Source organism: Styela clava, chromosome 14 (assembly GCF_964204865.1).
Source record: "Styela clava chromosome 14, kaStyClav1.hap1.2, whole genome shotgun sequence".
In the NCBI taxonomy this organism is placed as follows: domain Eukaryota; kingdom Metazoa; phylum Chordata; class Ascidiacea; order Stolidobranchia; family Styelidae; genus Styela; species Styela clava.
The window spans coordinates 934,388-951,709 of NC_135263.1; the positions used below are offsets into that span (position 1 = coordinate 934,388).

The 17,322-nt window shown below is 36.5% G+C and overlaps 1 protein-coding gene across 1 annotated transcript; it reads right to left on the reverse strand.

Moving 5' to 3' along the window:
- Positions 1-422: 422 nt before the first annotated feature.
- On the reverse strand, positions 423-9,838 carry LOC120341541 (uncharacterized). The gene is made up of 8 exons (XM_039410075.2): positions 9,655-9,838; positions 8,884-9,010; positions 6,383-6,658; positions 5,557-5,625; positions 4,351-4,440; positions 3,534-3,680; positions 2,813-2,938; positions 423-2,483 (listed from the first exon to the last, which is right to left on the reverse strand). The coding sequence occupies exons 1-8, from the start codon at positions 9,714-9,716 to the stop codon at positions 2,430-2,432; spliced, it is 951 nt and encodes a 316-aa protein (XP_039266009.2). The 5' UTR covers positions 9,717-9,838; the 3' UTR covers positions 423-2,429.
- Positions 9,839-17,322: the final 7,484 nt, after the last annotated feature.

The window sequence follows — 17,322 nt, forward strand, 5'->3', positions numbered from 1 at the left end:
GACTTTCATGCGGCGATGGACGATAGCTATGTGCGAAATGATTGCTGCACTTTCATGTGTTTAAGGCAAGAATGGTCTTGTGTATACATCCCGTCTTCAATGTTGATATTTTCTACCTCCTGTGTTTTTGCTTTTACGAGACGAATAAACAAACATACATACCTCCGCGCCGCCGTTGGGTGTTTTCCACGAAATCGGTTACGGCCATGTCCCCGAAAACAAATAACCCGACATGAAATGGTAACCGGACCTTGTATGTAAATCCTAATCTTATGCATACTACTGAGTGGAGACTATGGGGGGCTTACTCCGATGACCATATATGGTCGCATAGAATAATTTCGTATATATTTTTTTGTAGCAATTCTTGTTTTCTGGTTGACGAATTTCTCTCTCCATCTATGTAACTGTCGGGATGAATATAGAAAAAAACACCAGCAGTGCACTGGGAAGAGTGTCCCTCACGCTTTACAAAATCTCACCCAGAATTTTTTCACATCCAAAATGGAAAAATAAGTTCATGAAACTGCGTATAATGACTGTTAGTAAGTAAGATAAAGAAATAGTTATTACATAAAACACATGTAGCAAATATGCTAATTAGTAAAACAACATTGGCAAACAGAATGCGATTATGATTGAAATATACAAAATAAAACAACAATAGGGAGAAGAAAGTCAACTTTTGGTTGGATATTACGACCCAGGGGCGTAGCCAGAAATTTTCAAAGGGGGGTTCTGAATTTTTTTTTTTGCCAAGCTAGATCGAAACATCTAGCGAGTATGATTGAACGCTGGAATACGCGTGTTTCTAGTAGTCTTGGGGTCTAAAAAGCATTGCAAGCTACGGAAAATTGCTATCTATGATACAGAAAAATAATTTTATATTTTTTTACATTTCAAAAGAGGGGGGGGGGGAGTTTCGACTCGCAAAACCACCCCCCCTAGCTACACCACCGTTACAAACCATGGCTTCTCGTGCATTCACTAAATCAGGTCCAGTGCAAAAACAGTTGTTTGCACATCGTGCTGGGAGTTATGAATACACATGCCATCACACCTCTGACTACCCAGTGCTGATTCGAATTCTGTAGGGAGTTATTATGATGTGCAAGGCGATTTTTAGGTGGTTTACGTATCCGCTGATCAGTTACGGCTTCCCCGAGACCGCGACAATCCATGCATTTGAAGTGAATAGCTGGCTAACTAATCGCATACCAAACACAGACTGGTAACCACATACCAGGCTGTGGTTCGCCATTTGATTGAACTTTTTTTTTCTTGTGGAATAAATATGAAAAAAATCCTATTGTACATAAAATTTGAAGAAAAAATATGGCCACTCCTAAATTAACATATCATACTGATTATAATATTAAAGGCTGAATATACAAAAGTTAATAGATGAAAAAATATTGCAAAAAAATTATCTAATATTTTGAAGCAAAGGTTACTGTTAAAATACTCAATATTTAGAAATAATTTTCAAAGTCATGGTTCAGGATGATAAACTCTGAACATGGCACAATTCAAGCAGTCAATGAACTGAAAATTGATATTTGGTGCTTAAAGTAGGGAGAAAAAAAAAGTCCAGTCTAAAATTTCATAGCAATGGGTTCCTATTAAAATTATATTTAAATTCAAAAATTATTTATCTATACATGAGATACAAGATGACGAAAGGAAACTCCTGAAGTATGCGCACCAAGATGTCGCATAACCTGAACCCTAACCTGGAACACAACCTGAGTTCAGGTTGTACGCCATGTTGGTGCACATACTTCAGGAGGTCCAATGAAGCAAAGGTATTTAAAACAATTTTGCTCGGAATGAGGATGCTATGCCCCTGTGCTACAGCTAATGCCGGTTACTAGAAAAAATTTATCTGGTGGTTTGAGCAGAGGCACCAAAATTTGTCTGATAAAACAATCGTTCATATACAGATCTAATAAAATGATGATCAAACTGTCATGTTTCAAGATGAAAATGTTTAAAATGAATCCAATACTTTTTAAACAATTTTTTTAGAACAAGGCTGGATTAGAATTCAAGCATTTACAAATTTATATACAAAGTAATGAATAAACTTCAAAAAAGTTAATCTGTCATGTTCCGAGATGAAAATATTCGAAACGATCAATAATTTTACAGTTACGTTACAAACAAGGCACAATGCAAGTAAGTTGCCACTAACTCGGAACTTATATTTGATGCTTCAGGCAAAGGCAACCAAATGGTATTTGATTAAAGATGCTCTGAAAAATGCTTTGGACAAGATAGTTACATTCATTTTTATATATCTTCAACCAAATAATAATGCAAAGGCCCAAAACATGCCAAGTATTTTTGAAAGTAATTAGGCTCTATGCTAGCAGTTACTGACATGGACTAGAATTTTATACTCTTCTATGCTTCTGGCTACAGATGCTTCATATTGGACTTTGCATAAGATGATCCTCAGCTAATGGTGAAGTTCTTATGGACTGGAATGAAATAATTTTTGGTTAGCAATAAGTAGAGTGCATTATGATGTCTAAGAGCGGGGCTACTCAATTGGAGCACCTGTTACTTTATTTTAGAACATTGGCACCAGTGTTCACTACTAGTGCACTCTTTTTCAAAAACAGCGAGATACTTTCGCAGTTTATTTTCAGATCGTCATTTTTTCGTTTCGGAGGAAAACGACAAATTATGGGCGTGCAAGTATAATTTTAACAAATTAACTATGTGTGGGTCATATTGTAAGCCTAGAAAATAGGCAACTTGATATCTGGTGAAGCCCTCCTAAATAAGCCGTATAATAGAAAATTACCCTAAATTTCCTCCGTAAAGCCCTTGCAAACTCAGGTGTAGGCCCTGTAGCCGTGGACCGATCTGGATTGCGTCGGATGATAGGAGTTCCACCCGGGCTACGTTTCATTGTCGTCTTTCGAAGCGTCTGCATCAAAAACAAAATTACTATCACTATTTTTAGGTATCTGAGCCAATATTAGGAGTTTGATCCCTTGAACATTCCTTACTATACCCTTTTCAATAGAACAGAATGTGTGCAGAAGTACCCATTGCAATAATAATACTACCGACAGATATACAGTAAAATTACTCCTTCAAAACACGAGATCTACTCCTTAGGGAGGACAAGTTGTAAAATTACCCCCCCCCCCCTTTTCAATAGAGCAGGACGTGGCTAGTGCATTACAGGGTACTCCTGCAGTGTGCGAACAAAGATGTCAGGCATCGAAACGTAGTTCGTCTATCAGGTTGGGCTATAATTTTAATCCTATGTTTCTTATTTTAGTTCTATTACAAGTTTGAGGACTAGCCAAGTTACTCACGTAGTATTTGTACTTGAGATTATGGCCTAACCCTAACCTGGCACATATACTACGTTTCGATGTCTGCCATCTTGGTTCACATATTACGGGAGTACCCATCATAGTGGTAATACAACACCTGGAAACAAGATAAAATTCCTTTTCAAAAGACACAAAATTTGTCCCCGGGAAAGACCAGTAATATTAAAATACGCTCACCCTCTTCAAAAGAACAGACTTCGGTGTCACCATATTTTCATTCTGACAGTTGCCAGATGTTTGATCAATGTTTCCCAATCTTTGCAGAGATACAGACGTTATGTCAGCTAAGGTGATGCGAGGCATGTTGGGCTTGTTAACAGGAACCTGTAAATAGAGGACGACAGGGGATGGACGTTAAAACAGGGGATGGTTTTTGCGAGAAGGGATATTTTGATGGTGTAGCCAATATTTTCGAAGGTGGACTCAAATATGCACCACGGCCTTTATACCAGCTAATCTGCAGCGCAGCATGTTGACCCAAGTAATGGAAATCTCGGTACAGGATGACAGTTAAAAACAGTTAATTTTTAAAGAAGAAGGGTGCTTCTTTTTCCAACGATTTTAGAAGTCAAAATTTCTGGGCTCAGGCCCCAGTACCAACACCAGAATTAGGATGTTGTAAACTGGATAGGGCAGGGGCGGGAAAGTTTTCAGACCAAAAACCAAAAATTTTTCTCACTTGGACTGGCTGGCTATGTAACTGTGACGTAAGTTCCATTTTATGAACAATATTTACAGTTGTGTTACAAAAGCAAAAGTGGAAAACAGTAAGCCTCATGCCAAAACTAAATTTATTCGCAATCTCAACAAATTCATTCAGCTATTTTTAAGCTAAAACATCAAAATAAGGTCAGGTAGCGGCAGCATCAGGCGGGCCAGAATAAATTACCAAACGGGCCGGATTTGGCCCGTGTGCCGTTGTTTACTCATCTCAGATCTAGGGAATGCTAAATATGAAAGATACTCATTTTTCCAAAAATAGTTCTAAATGAACCTTATTTTCTTTCTCATCAATATTTTTCTGTGGCTGAGTTTTCTTCAGTTTAACATTCAGAATATCGTCCAACGAAACGCAGAGAGATTTCTGAACAATATTGAGAAGAATAAAGACAAGGTAAATGAGTGATTGGCGGGATCATTCACAAAAATGGAAGCTCACGTAGTATGTGCACCAAGATGGTGGACACCGGAACGTAGTATGTGTACCAGGTTGGGGTTAGGGCATAATTTCAGGTACAAATACTACGGGAGTCACTTGGCTAGTCCCCGAACTCGTAATAGAACTAAAATAAGGAAAATTAGAATAAAATTAAGGCCTGACTCTGACTTGGTTCACATATTACGTTCCAGTGTCCACCATCTTACTGCATATACAACGGGAGCGCCCAAAAATGATCGCGCAACTAGAAGGAGGAAACAGTGGCAAATTTCAAAAGTAGCTCCTCATTAGGGTATATTGTATACTGTATTTGGGTATTGTTCTTCAACCTGTAAGTGACCTATGACAAAGCCAGTTGTAGTGGTGGCTATTGAGAACTGCTGACAGGCAATTAACTTAACATGACTAAATACAGCAAGAATGTAAGTGAGAACACGTGGTTTTATCTAACCCAAAGGTGAAAGTCTCTTGCAACACCTAGTGGATATAAACCATATGTACGTGTGCCAATAAAGCATTTTGTACATCTACGGCCGTTACAGCATTGTTAAAATCGAATGTGTTCCATAGTAATAAATTATTGAAGCAATGCTCGAATACATGGGCACGAAATTGATGCCAAAACACAAATAGGTGAAATAATGGAACTCTGGAGTAGTAGTTCTCAAGCCGTGGGGGACGTAGACATTTTTTCGAGGGACGTGAAGCTGATTAAAAATAATTGTTAGATTCAATCTTGCCCGCCTTTTGCATATTTACATTTCTTTATTTTGAATAATTACGTTCCATCCAAGTATTTTCAATAAAACATGCTGTCGGTCTACTACCTGTTATTTGTAGCTTATTGTTAGCTAGTTATTTTTGAAGCGGGGTGCGAGACTTGACAAATTCTTAAAAGCGGGTACATCTTACATCACACACTCACCACTGCTCTGGAGACCCCGGCCCATGTTCAATTTAATATAATAAATAAGCTTGCCTCAGGCTCCAAAAAATCAGCATGATCGAAACATTAAACAAGATTGAGATATATAAAAATACCTGGGTTTCCTTTTTAACAGGTTTCTTTATTGCAGCTTGTGGAGGTTTCTTCTTTAAGAGAAAACAAGGCTGAAAGAGAAACAAGTAACTAGTTAACCCTTCTCCAATACCCAAAATTTTTTGAAACCAGTGAGACTTGGCCATAATTTGGGATAATATGTTATTTATAGGTTTATGTTGTGACTGAAGTATTTCTGCACAAAATGAAATCATTTTTAATCACACAGCCATTGATCTGAGTGTTCGAGATCAAAGTAAACGCTTAATGTTGTTTTCGTATTTTTTCTATATTACTACAAGAGTTAATTACGGCAACCCGCACTGCCACTACTGTACAGTTTTATTAGCTTAGAATTTGTGTATAAATAAGAGTCCTAGTATTAAAAAGACCCAAAGAATATTCGTAATACTGAGGCAAATGCAAATCAAAATTCCTTCTCAACAAGTACTTCCTCCCTAAGGAAGAAGACCTCACCGGTTGGATAACATCGCTCTAAACCAGAGGTGGGTTTCGAACCAGGGGCCACCAATTTTGACCATTCACACTGACGGGCCATGTAAGTGTGACGTAAAAAGTTACATTTTATGAACAATATTTACAGTATTACAAAGCAAAGGTGGAAAACAATAAGTCTCGTGCCAAAACTAAATTTAACCGCGATCTCAACAAATTCCTTGAGTTATTTTTAGCTGAAACATCAATTTTGGTTGTGGCAGCATCAGGTGGGCCAGATTAAATTACCCAACGGACAGGATTTGGCCCACAGATGATCGTACTTTGCCCATGTCTGCTCTAAACGTTGCAAACTGATAAAATGGAACTCACTTTTGAAGCAGATGTTGAGATAGGCGGAGGAGGAGGTGGTGGGGGAGGAGGGGGTGGAATACGCAAAGGGGAAACCCCTCTCTTTTCCCCCATTGAAAAATTCTTCAATTCTCTGACGTTATTTTCTAGGTTATTCAGTTTCTTCATGATTTCATTCAATTCTTGTTTTGTAGAATTCAGTTGTTCACGGGTCGAGTTAAGATCATAACGCAGAGCTCGAGTTGAAAATAAAATCTCATTTGCATAGGAAAAAGGTGTTGAAATGTTGGGAAGTTTCTGAAAGAAGAAAATATTCGAATTTACGCAGAGTAGATGAAAGCGGATAAGACGGTTTAATAATACCAAACCACAGTTTCTCAGGTTCAGATTGTTTGGTGGTTTGAAATGTATGAAATCAGAAAACTCCATATCTTAAAATAGGAGAGGAAAGGTGATAAGATAGAATTTTCATATTTATCTCAAGGAGAGGAAAGTTCATGTTAGGTATGGTAAGAGCTAACCAGTTATTATGCATGGACCTGATGGTCGTGGAAGACGATACTGACCAACCCAACAATGGCGAGGAGTCCAACAATCCTCTCGCACATTACTATATTACACGAGATTCTGACTTGCAAACCCAAGTGCGGCAAGCTTAGATAGCTAGTTTATTTCTTAGTAACACTTAGCTTGATGAGCCATCCACCGAGTGTCATACACATGTTTTGAAGACACATATAGTACGGCACACTATACAAATCGGGTGACATTGTCCCGTTTTAGAGAAACCCATTTTCCAGATTATCAAACACCCCTCCTTTGGGAGACGTCTGGACATTGTTGTCCCTCAATATCGGTAATAATACAGTATAATGAAGGTTGCGCAAAATACTACAAAAAAGCACAATCTAGTAACATTATCATTGAATTCCTTGGGGAAAAATCATCCGATTTACAGAAAAAAATTTTTTTTTTACCGTAGCATTCGAGAGTTTTCAGCAAAAAACGGCAATTTTGATCATGTGACGGGCGCGATTAACTTAGATTATTATTGAGACAAGCATGGTGTGATATGACGCATCTGACGCCCCTCGTTTGTGAGACACAGTGTTTGTTTTATTTAGCCAAAAGGAGGGAAATTCTTAGAATTTGGATGGTGTGCTGTACTGACATAAGGCTTTCAACTCAGAGATACATAGGGTAGGTATGTTACAAAAAAATTAAAGTTCATCCGATTTGAATAAAAACTGCACCAGTGGATAGATCTATGTGAAAATAAGAAAACAATACCAAGTTTGCAAAAAACGGTCAAGAATTAACAGAGATATCGGCATTTAAGTACCGCCCGATAGGCCAATTTTTTCTATAAGGATTGTATTGCGCCGACTCAAAAACTGTGACCGCAAGAATGTCAGACCGATAAACAACAGAATGTATCTCGGTTATTTTTGAAGGTAATCGAAAAAAATAGGAACAAAAAGGTATTGTGAATAGAAAAACCTAATGCAAAAAAGTTTACAAATTCTTTTTAATGAAATTAGCTGCTTTCCAATTAATTATGTACGAGAAAGTCTCTGAACTTTACATAACCTCTGGTCAGCAACGATCTTCCCACTACGCAAGTTCCCGCCTACGCGGCAATTAACTGATTTAGCGTTTTTCATATCCGACCTTATTGAACGATTAATTATCTTCAATATTCCTTAGCTCGTAAGATATTTACCGCGCTTAGTGAAACGCTAAACGAGAGAAATCGCTGCGAGGGAAAGTGTCGCCGTTCAATCGATAACTGATGCGCGTTGACAAACGCGTGCTAAGATCATACTTCCTGTGCCTTGGATTAATTTGTACCGTTTCGTAAACGTATGCGAATTGACTTTTTTTAATAGGAACTTTGATGAATATGAAAAAAGAACACATATCAATCACTAATCTTTCGATGTGCGTCACATCTAAGAAAAATTGGGATTATTTTAGGATTTTATTCTGGCAACGATCATTGAGGCCGTCGGAAGATCGTCGCAAATCAACCCTGGAGTTGTGCATATTAGTTTGACAGTGCCTCGTTGCGGGTAATAATTAACGATGTTCTGATTGAACAAACTTCATACAAATTGGTAAGTAGCAAGTTAGGAATGACATACATGCGTCCATATATATTTTATTGGTGTCCATAGACAGTATCATTAATTTGCAGTACGTATGACTTTAGCGTAATTTTCAAAAGCCCCGAATGTTGGGAAATTTATACGCTAATGAAAAAATCCAAATACCAAATTATAGTTGTGTATTTTATCTAGGTTATGCCAAAATTTCATGGAATTCCAAACAACAGCAGGCAGTCCGTAGTCGTTTTTATGAGCGGTATTCTGACACGGCCTAACGGTACTTAGCAGACGTGGTGCGTACATTTTTTGGCGCGAAAAAGCGCGTTTTGTAACATTCCTACATAGGACAGTCCTGGAATCGGGGAAATGTCCTTCAGTAATAAGGTTAAAAAGTCAAAGTATAATATAGCTTACATTATAAAACCATAGAAAAATCCTTTTCACAACAGGTTCAAGTGATACTTTGTTGGCGATGTGCAGATCTCCCTCGTGTGGTGACGAAATTGTATTAATATTGGTAACTTTGTCAAAATCCATCGGCCTGTCAAAAAATACCGTATTAATTAAGTATTAATTATCTAGAATTATTATTAAAAGTTTTCTTATTATATTCAGATTAATTAACTTTCATTATTATTCATACTGAACTGAAGTCCATACAATCAGTTCACAGCGCTAACGTTAACTTATTCGTTAAGAACACGATACTCAAAATCTCATCATTGGTCATCAAATGGAGAAGAATAATTATCCTGCATACCGGTATACTACGCTCGTCACCGCACCTTCAGACTTCTGATTACCCTGCTCTGGTTTGTAGGTTCGAATCCCAGAATCCTGTGGGGATGATTATGTGCAAAAAAATCAACCTGTAAATACTTATTTTCGTAATTATCCCGCGAGAGCTCAAGACGAAAGCCGATAAGATGTCTAAATCCTGAAGTCTAGGCTACCGGTAGGTACCTCTCTTTAAGTTTTGCAATTAGGATAGGATTTACATATTTATCCCGGGGAAGAGGAAAGCCGATAAGACGGCTTATCCATACGGCGAACCACGGCCTCTCGTTCGGTTACCATTCCAGGTCGCGTATGGGATTAGTTTTACTGTATTGTTTGTTTTCGGAAGCATGGACTTGGTGGTGGAGGAAGCCGTAAACAGCCGTTACAAAATTAGGTTGACCCTACCGTTTTCGTTTTCTTCGATGATATCTTTTCCTTTTATATTTATTACGATCCCTGGGCGGCATAACGGTACCGGTAAGCGGTAACTACTCTTTATCCAACAAAGGTATCAAATCAGCATCATAAATTAGTGGAATGCATCAAGAATTGAAATTTCGTTTTGCCGCTACTTTTGTACGACATGTTGCGTCAAAATATGAAGGACCGGATTTCAACCGGATAGTGTTTACTGATGGCAATGTACCACCGAGAGGGAGGGTTTCTTTGTTTTGTCAACGAGAAAATATAAACAGAACGAAATATAATTGAAGCCAAGACAAGTGTGTAGCAAGCAGGAAAAGTGTCCGGCAAGCAGAACAACTATCAGACAATCAGGACAAAAGAGAGACAAATTTATTACATTTGTCGAACCAAGAAAACACATGTACAGTAAAAATAAATAATACATAAACACATGCGTTAGGTATATGACTGGGTGGAAACGATACGGCCTTTTGGGGTCAGAGTCAGTTGCCATCAGAGTCAGTTGCCACCTAACAGGATTACATGGGTGCAGTGATTTCCCTACACCCCCCCTATAGGGGGTGAACACCCCCCCTAAAATTTCAAACACCCCCCTAATTTTGAGGTGCGATTCCACACTGAGGGGTTCTAAACCGCAGTCTGGAGGCCAATTACGGCCTGCGTGACGATTTAAAATGGCCCGCCGAACTTGAGTGAAATAGTTTAACCCTTCATGTGGTACCTTTTGAGTTTTAGATACCGTCTATTGTTACATCATTATCACAGTTTAAGCACGTTTATTTCGTAACAACTGAATTATTCCGGTATCTTATGTATAGGTATGGGTATTATGATTACACACTGCAGTATTTTAGATATCAGCCCTATATTAAGAAAGCTTAAAGATGTCACAAAACGAAAACTAGGCACTGAAAACAGACGTTTTTTAGATGAATGACAGCGTTTTTATTTCTTTATTGAAAAGAATCAAACTTCAGCGATTTGTCTTTTTACAAAATATTTCAGTTCTGAAGGAATACAACATTATGCGACATTACGATCAGTTGGCGAGCGTATTTCAAAATTTAATTCATACAAAAGTCAAACAAACATGTTCAAAAAAATTAGAAATGTGTAACAAAACAAGCCATAAGTAGCCATTCATACAATGCCAGATGAGCAAGTAACTGCTGGGGAACATACTGCATGGGTGCTATAATAATTAGACAGGTTTGGTGTAAACATCATCAATACCTCCCATGTTTATTACCTATCTACATTATGTACAGTAATCAGTAGTTTATTTTCTTACCATACTAAATGCACACTTGATATACAAATTGCAATAAATAAAAAAAAGGCATTTCAGGGTGAGGGGAGCCGCGAGAAACTAAATTTGGTTATCGAGCAGCGGCACCCATAAGCAAGTCTAACAAGAAAATAATAACAAAAAAAGTCGAACTGTGTATATACAGTATCATATATACGTTAATTTGAAAATAAATATAAATTCGTCAAGGCATTCCAACCAGGTATGCCCAGTAATCTCGCGTTTCAACAACAACGTGCACCCTGGTCCTTTTGGCAGAGTGGTGGCCTACAGGAGTGAAGGGGAATAAATACTTATTTTCAAATTTAATTTTCTCTGTCGAATAGGCCAGTACCTATCTAACTATAAGTTCTACATCTTTGTCTGGAAATTTAGTATTTTAACACTAGACCTTACTTCTTTACATTTTTATACTTTTTTTTTATTTTTTTATTTTATATCTACTTTATTTTTTGCCACAACCATAAAACATATGATGAAATATCCATGTAGAAATTGCCACAAATCAGTCCGAACAAATCAGAAAGCTATTTTTTGCAATATTTGTTCTTATTGGATACATTTAAAATGCACTAATATCTCTGGACAGCAATATGAAAACCTGCAATCTGAAGCTGATGAAATGCCTTGGTGCTGTTTCCATTGTGGAAAAGAATGTTTACCATTCTCTTCTATCTCTGATTCTGAAATACCAAAATTATTTTCTACTTTTCACTCAGAAAAAGCTGATGCCCAGACTCTTACAAAAATACTTAATCCTGAATACCTCAACCAAATTTTTCTTGAGTCAACCAATACTGACACTGAAGAATTCATCAACATAGACAGTGTTTTCATGTACAATAGCTCAAATCAGTATATTTGCTCCAGTGATGTCAATGACCTTAAATTCAATGATAGTCTAAAACTAAGTGGCTTCATGACTCTTTCAATCAATATCCGATCTTTAGCCTCCTTCAAAAACTACACAAAATTTGAAGCACTAATAAATTCACTGAATTGTAAGCCACATGTAATTGCTATAAATGAAACATGGATTGTATCTGATACAAATGGCCACTTCAATGCATTGGATGGATATGTTTTCATCTCTAATAGTAGATCTCATCACCGAGGTGGTGGTGTTGGTCTGTACATTCGAAATGACCTGAAATACATTGTCCGTAAGGATCTCACTATCATGTGTGAGAAGGTTTTTGAATCCATATTTATTGACATATCATTAGAAAATAAAACAATAACCTGCGGTACTATATATAGATCACCACTAACTGATGAATTGAACAATGCTAACTTTAGACATCTTTTGTCCCAAGTTCTCTCAAAGATCAACAGGTCGAATTATAATTATATAATGGGTGATTTCAACTATAATCTTATTGATGAGTCCAATATGAATACCAGCCTATTTGTTGATATTATGCACAGTCTGGCCTATTATTCTCTGATAAACTGTCCCACCAGGATAACTTCAAGTTCTGCTACCTGTATAGACCACATCTGGACAAACGTATATGATAAAAAAATTAACAGTGCTGTTTTAGCAGAATGTATTTCTGATCATTTGCCAATTGTGCAATGCTCTCTCCTAGAAAAACAAATCCAAAACAGAATTGAAACACTTCGTCGCCAATTTACTTCGTCCAACTTGAATACTTTTATAAATGAATTGAATTCCATTGATATTGATGACTTCAACAGCATACAGGATCCAAACATATGCTTTGAAAAATTTTTTGATAAATTCTCTACTGTTTACTCTCAGTCTTTTCCTTACAGAACACAAACAAACAGATTAAACAAACCTTGGTATGATACTGAGTTACGCAAACTCAACAAAGTCAAACAAAAACTTTATAAGAAATTAATAAACAATAAAAACATAGATGACAAACACAAGTCACATTATAATGAATGCAGGAATCTTTATGCTCGACTTCTCCATAAAAAGAAATCAAGTTATTATATGTCCAAATTTGCCTCTCACAAAGGCAACATTAAGGCAGTATGGAAAACAATTAATGAACTAATCGGTAAAAATAAAAACAATTCATGTCCTTTAATTGGACTTGAATGCAGTAATACACAAATTGCAAATAAATTTAACGAACATTTTTCCCAAGTGGCACAAAGATTGCTCGACAATATGCCACAACCAGCTAGCTGTGACAAAAATTACATTTCATATCTTGGGAGGCAAGAATCGTCATCCATGTTTTTAAGGCCAACTACAGCATTAGAAATAAAAAATATCATACGCGAAATGAAGCCCAAGTCAAGTTTTGGAATCGATGGTATTCCATTCAAAATATTGAAATATATTCCAGAACACATCACTGATATTCTAGCATACATTTTCAATCTCTCACTATCTACTGGATTATTCATTGAAAGTTTCAAGACATCTAAAGTTCTTCCTCTCTTTAAAAAGGGTAGTGTCTCAGATCTTGGGAACTATAGACCTATTAGTCTTCTACCGTCGTTTTCTAAGATTCTTGAAAAAATAATGTATAGTAGAATGTCAAACTACTTTGAAACCAACAATGTTTTCCACTCGCATCAATTCGGTTTCCGCAAGCAACACTCCACTGCTATGGCTGCTAATGTTTTGGTACACAAACTTACCAAGGCTTTTGAAGGCAAACAACATGCAATTGGAATATTCCTTGATATTTCAAAAGCTTTTGACACCATTGACCATTCCATCCTTTTAAGTAAGCTCTATCACTATGGAATTAGAGGCGTCCCATTCAATTGGATCAGGAGCTACCTGCAAGACAGAAAACAAATTGTGCAATATGACAACTCATTCTCTACAAATATTTGTGTCATGAAGCACGGAGTTCCACAAGGATCTTTACTTGGCCCATTATTTTTTCTAGCTTACATTAATGACATGTCCAGGTGTCTGAAATCCTCCGAGTCAATCATGTTTGCTGATGACACTGACTTGATTCTTCATGGGGAAAACCTTGAAGATCTGTTTACAGTTGCAAACTACGAACTAGCCAATATTCATAGCTGGATGTTAGTTAATAAATTATCTCTTAATGCTAACAAGACTAAATTTGTATTATTCCATCCAAGCAAGCATAAAAGTGTGAGTTGTACAAAACCACTGCTGCTCAATGGCAATGAAATTGAAAGAGTGAAAGAAATAAAATTTCTAGGTGTTATCTTCGATGAAAATCTGTCTTGGAAATCACACATATTGCATGTTATTGGTAAAACAAAAAGAAACTTGGCAGTTGCTGCCAAGGTATCCCAGTGTGTTAATCAATCAGCTTTACTAGCAATGTTTCAATCATTACTACTCAGCCATATCCGATATTGTTGCTCAGTCTGGCTCCATGGTAATAAAACACTTGTCTCAAAATTGCAAAGTATTTGTAATAATTTTCTAAGAATTCTTTTTAGGAAAGGTAAACGTGAAAGTGTAAACCATTTCTATAAAAAGCTAAATATACTCAAAGTTGAAGATATAATGAAATTTGAAGTATTATCATTAGTCCATGATTTCCATAACAATTCCTTGCCAAACTGCTTCGACGACATACTAACTAAAATTACTTCCAATCGAAGAAGTAGTTCCAACCAGTTCATGCCTTTTATGAGTACATCTGTGAGCCAACATGCCTTATGTTATACTGGGCCCAAGCTGTGGAATTCTCTCCCCTTGAATTTGAAGACATTGAAATCCAAAAAATCTTTTCAGAAAAAAGTCAAGTCCTACTTGGTATCAAAATATTAAAATTTATTATTAGAGTCACACTGTTATATATTTTTCGTATGTAATTAGCTACAACTTCAAAAGAAAGACCATGACATAAGTTGGGACACTCAGCACTTGCACATACTTATTGTTTTCATGAGAATGTTGAACAGCCATAACATTGTTATTGTCTCTGAGATTGCTAATTTATTTTTGAACAAGCAGTTGAGCTCTCTTCATCTGTTTTGCATTCTAGTTGGCCATTTATTTTGTTCTATAGCATAAGATTTTCCTTAATATGGCTGTTCACATTCTGATATCTGCATGTGCATGTTTCCTTTTCTTTCAATGTTGGGTGTCTGATATTCCACATGCGTGAACTTTGTTTTCTATTTCAGTATTTGGGTGGTGTGGTTCTTTGTGAGGGTTGTAGACAGTAGAATTAAACTCCTGTACCTAATATTGTAATTAGGTGACCAGTCGAGGTATATTTGGATTCTCCCCTACATTTTAACTTGCTGTAGTACTATATGCTGTGTCCTGCGTGTGTACAAAGTTTTTATCCTTTGTCGAATTTATGCTGTGTATAGCATGCAAATGTGTAAGGGTTAGTGTGATGTTAATGACTAATGAAGATAATGGCATACCTGTGTGTGGTTTGACCGACATCGAAAGGTTTTTGCATGGTTTGTGAACAATTTCTCTTGTGTCCCAACCACAATCTCTTCTTTCTCAGGTCTTTCAACTAGCAGTCTAATGATATTTAATTAATATTAATCAATATTTACACAATTCAACAACTTCCACTCAAAGGTGTAGGGTAGTTTTCTATTGATTCCTCATTTGCAATCATTGAATATTGTACTCGCAGTTATATTTTTCGTTTTTCAGGACGTCATGATGATCAATTTAAATGCTATCTATGTCAACATGAAAGGTGTATACATCAACAAAACTTGCAGACTGATGAATCATCCGTGATGAATTTGAACTGACCGCAGTGATCAACAACCTCAACTAAAGTTACTTGCCTATAATCCATGACCCTAGAAACTTTACTTGAACCTTAAACACCATATATATTCCCTTAACCAATTTTCCTACCTCTGTATCATACCGCCCTAATTAATTTTAATTATGATTACCGGTACTGTTATTGATTAATAGTATTTAAAATAATTTGGACGTTATTTGGCTTGTTGTGGCTTCTATTTGATGAGTGAAGCAGGTCTAGCCCACCTCTTCATACATCCAACTTGGCAATTCTGATTGGGCAATTTGGCATTAGGTGACTCCAATTATAATCAGCTTGACGATATCTTTTGAGGAATACTTTTCTATCCACAATACATTACTCTTGTTGACTAATTCGGTATCCAATTTGGCAATCCTCATAAAATTATTAATTTGGTGTGGCAAAAGAATTTATTCATTTTTTAATTTGTTTGTATATTTTCCTTCCTTTTTACTTTTAAGTCTCGCTTTTTCGCTTCCGACAGTATCATGTCTCGATGATTGTGTGTGTGTGTGTGTGCGTGCGTGCCTTCATTAGTTTTTTTTTTACTTTTGGGTGAGCGAACACGTACTACTTCTTTTATCAATACCTTTCCATCGAAAATCTGTACGTTTCAAACCTTACTCTAGGTTTTGTTCGCTTTCCCGATTCTATAATCAGTTACTTTTACTTTTGTTTTTATCTATTTTTTTTATCGTCTATTGCTGATTATGGAGTCGAAATATACTTATACTTATAACAACAGAACTAGAAACGACTCCGTGCACCAATAATCTGAGTAGCCATGACGATAGCTGCGTTGAGGTAAAGTCACAATGGTACCATTGTGAAGTGACTGTGGTCGTATGTAGAACATTGTATGGTGCAGGGCTACAGTTGTTGAGGTATCAATGGTAAAAATGAAGTTTTACGAACAGGAAGCTTACCAGTAGTATGGTATGTATGCAACTAGGGTTGTCAACCGTCCTTTATTTTAAAGGACAATCCTTTATTTGAGATTTTTGTCCTTGTCCTTTCTAAGATAATAATTGTCCTTTATTTTTTTCAACATCGTTTTGCCCGATAGTTATAGTACTGTGTTTGATATTGTTCCGTTCTTAAATCGTCTCCGTTTATGTATTTCAAGCTTCCAATTATTTTTTTTAATTTCGCTTTGGTCCGGCTCAAATGGCCAAAGAAATATTTGGTTTAGCTTGGAACATGGCACAGTTACCTCTATTATTGATTTCTTCTAGAATACAGATGAAAGTGCGGATGGAATGTTCACTTGTTTGAAAAACACTATGAACAATTTACAACTTGATTGGAAAAGAGTTTCTTGTTTAAGTGCAGATAACGCAAATTGCAACTTTGGAGAAAAAAATTCTCTTTATACTAATGTTCGCACACTAAATGATAGTATTATTACGGCTAAATGCAGTGCACACATTGTACACAATACATTGAAATTTGCTTTAGGAAATTTGAATGTTGTCTTGAAATTTTACAGTCATGTCTCAATGTCAGCAAAAAGACGAGAAACTCTTATAGACATTCATATATTTGTAGAGACGGAATTTCATGAAATTCTGCGTCAAGTACTACTAGGTTGCTATCTCTGCACCCATACAT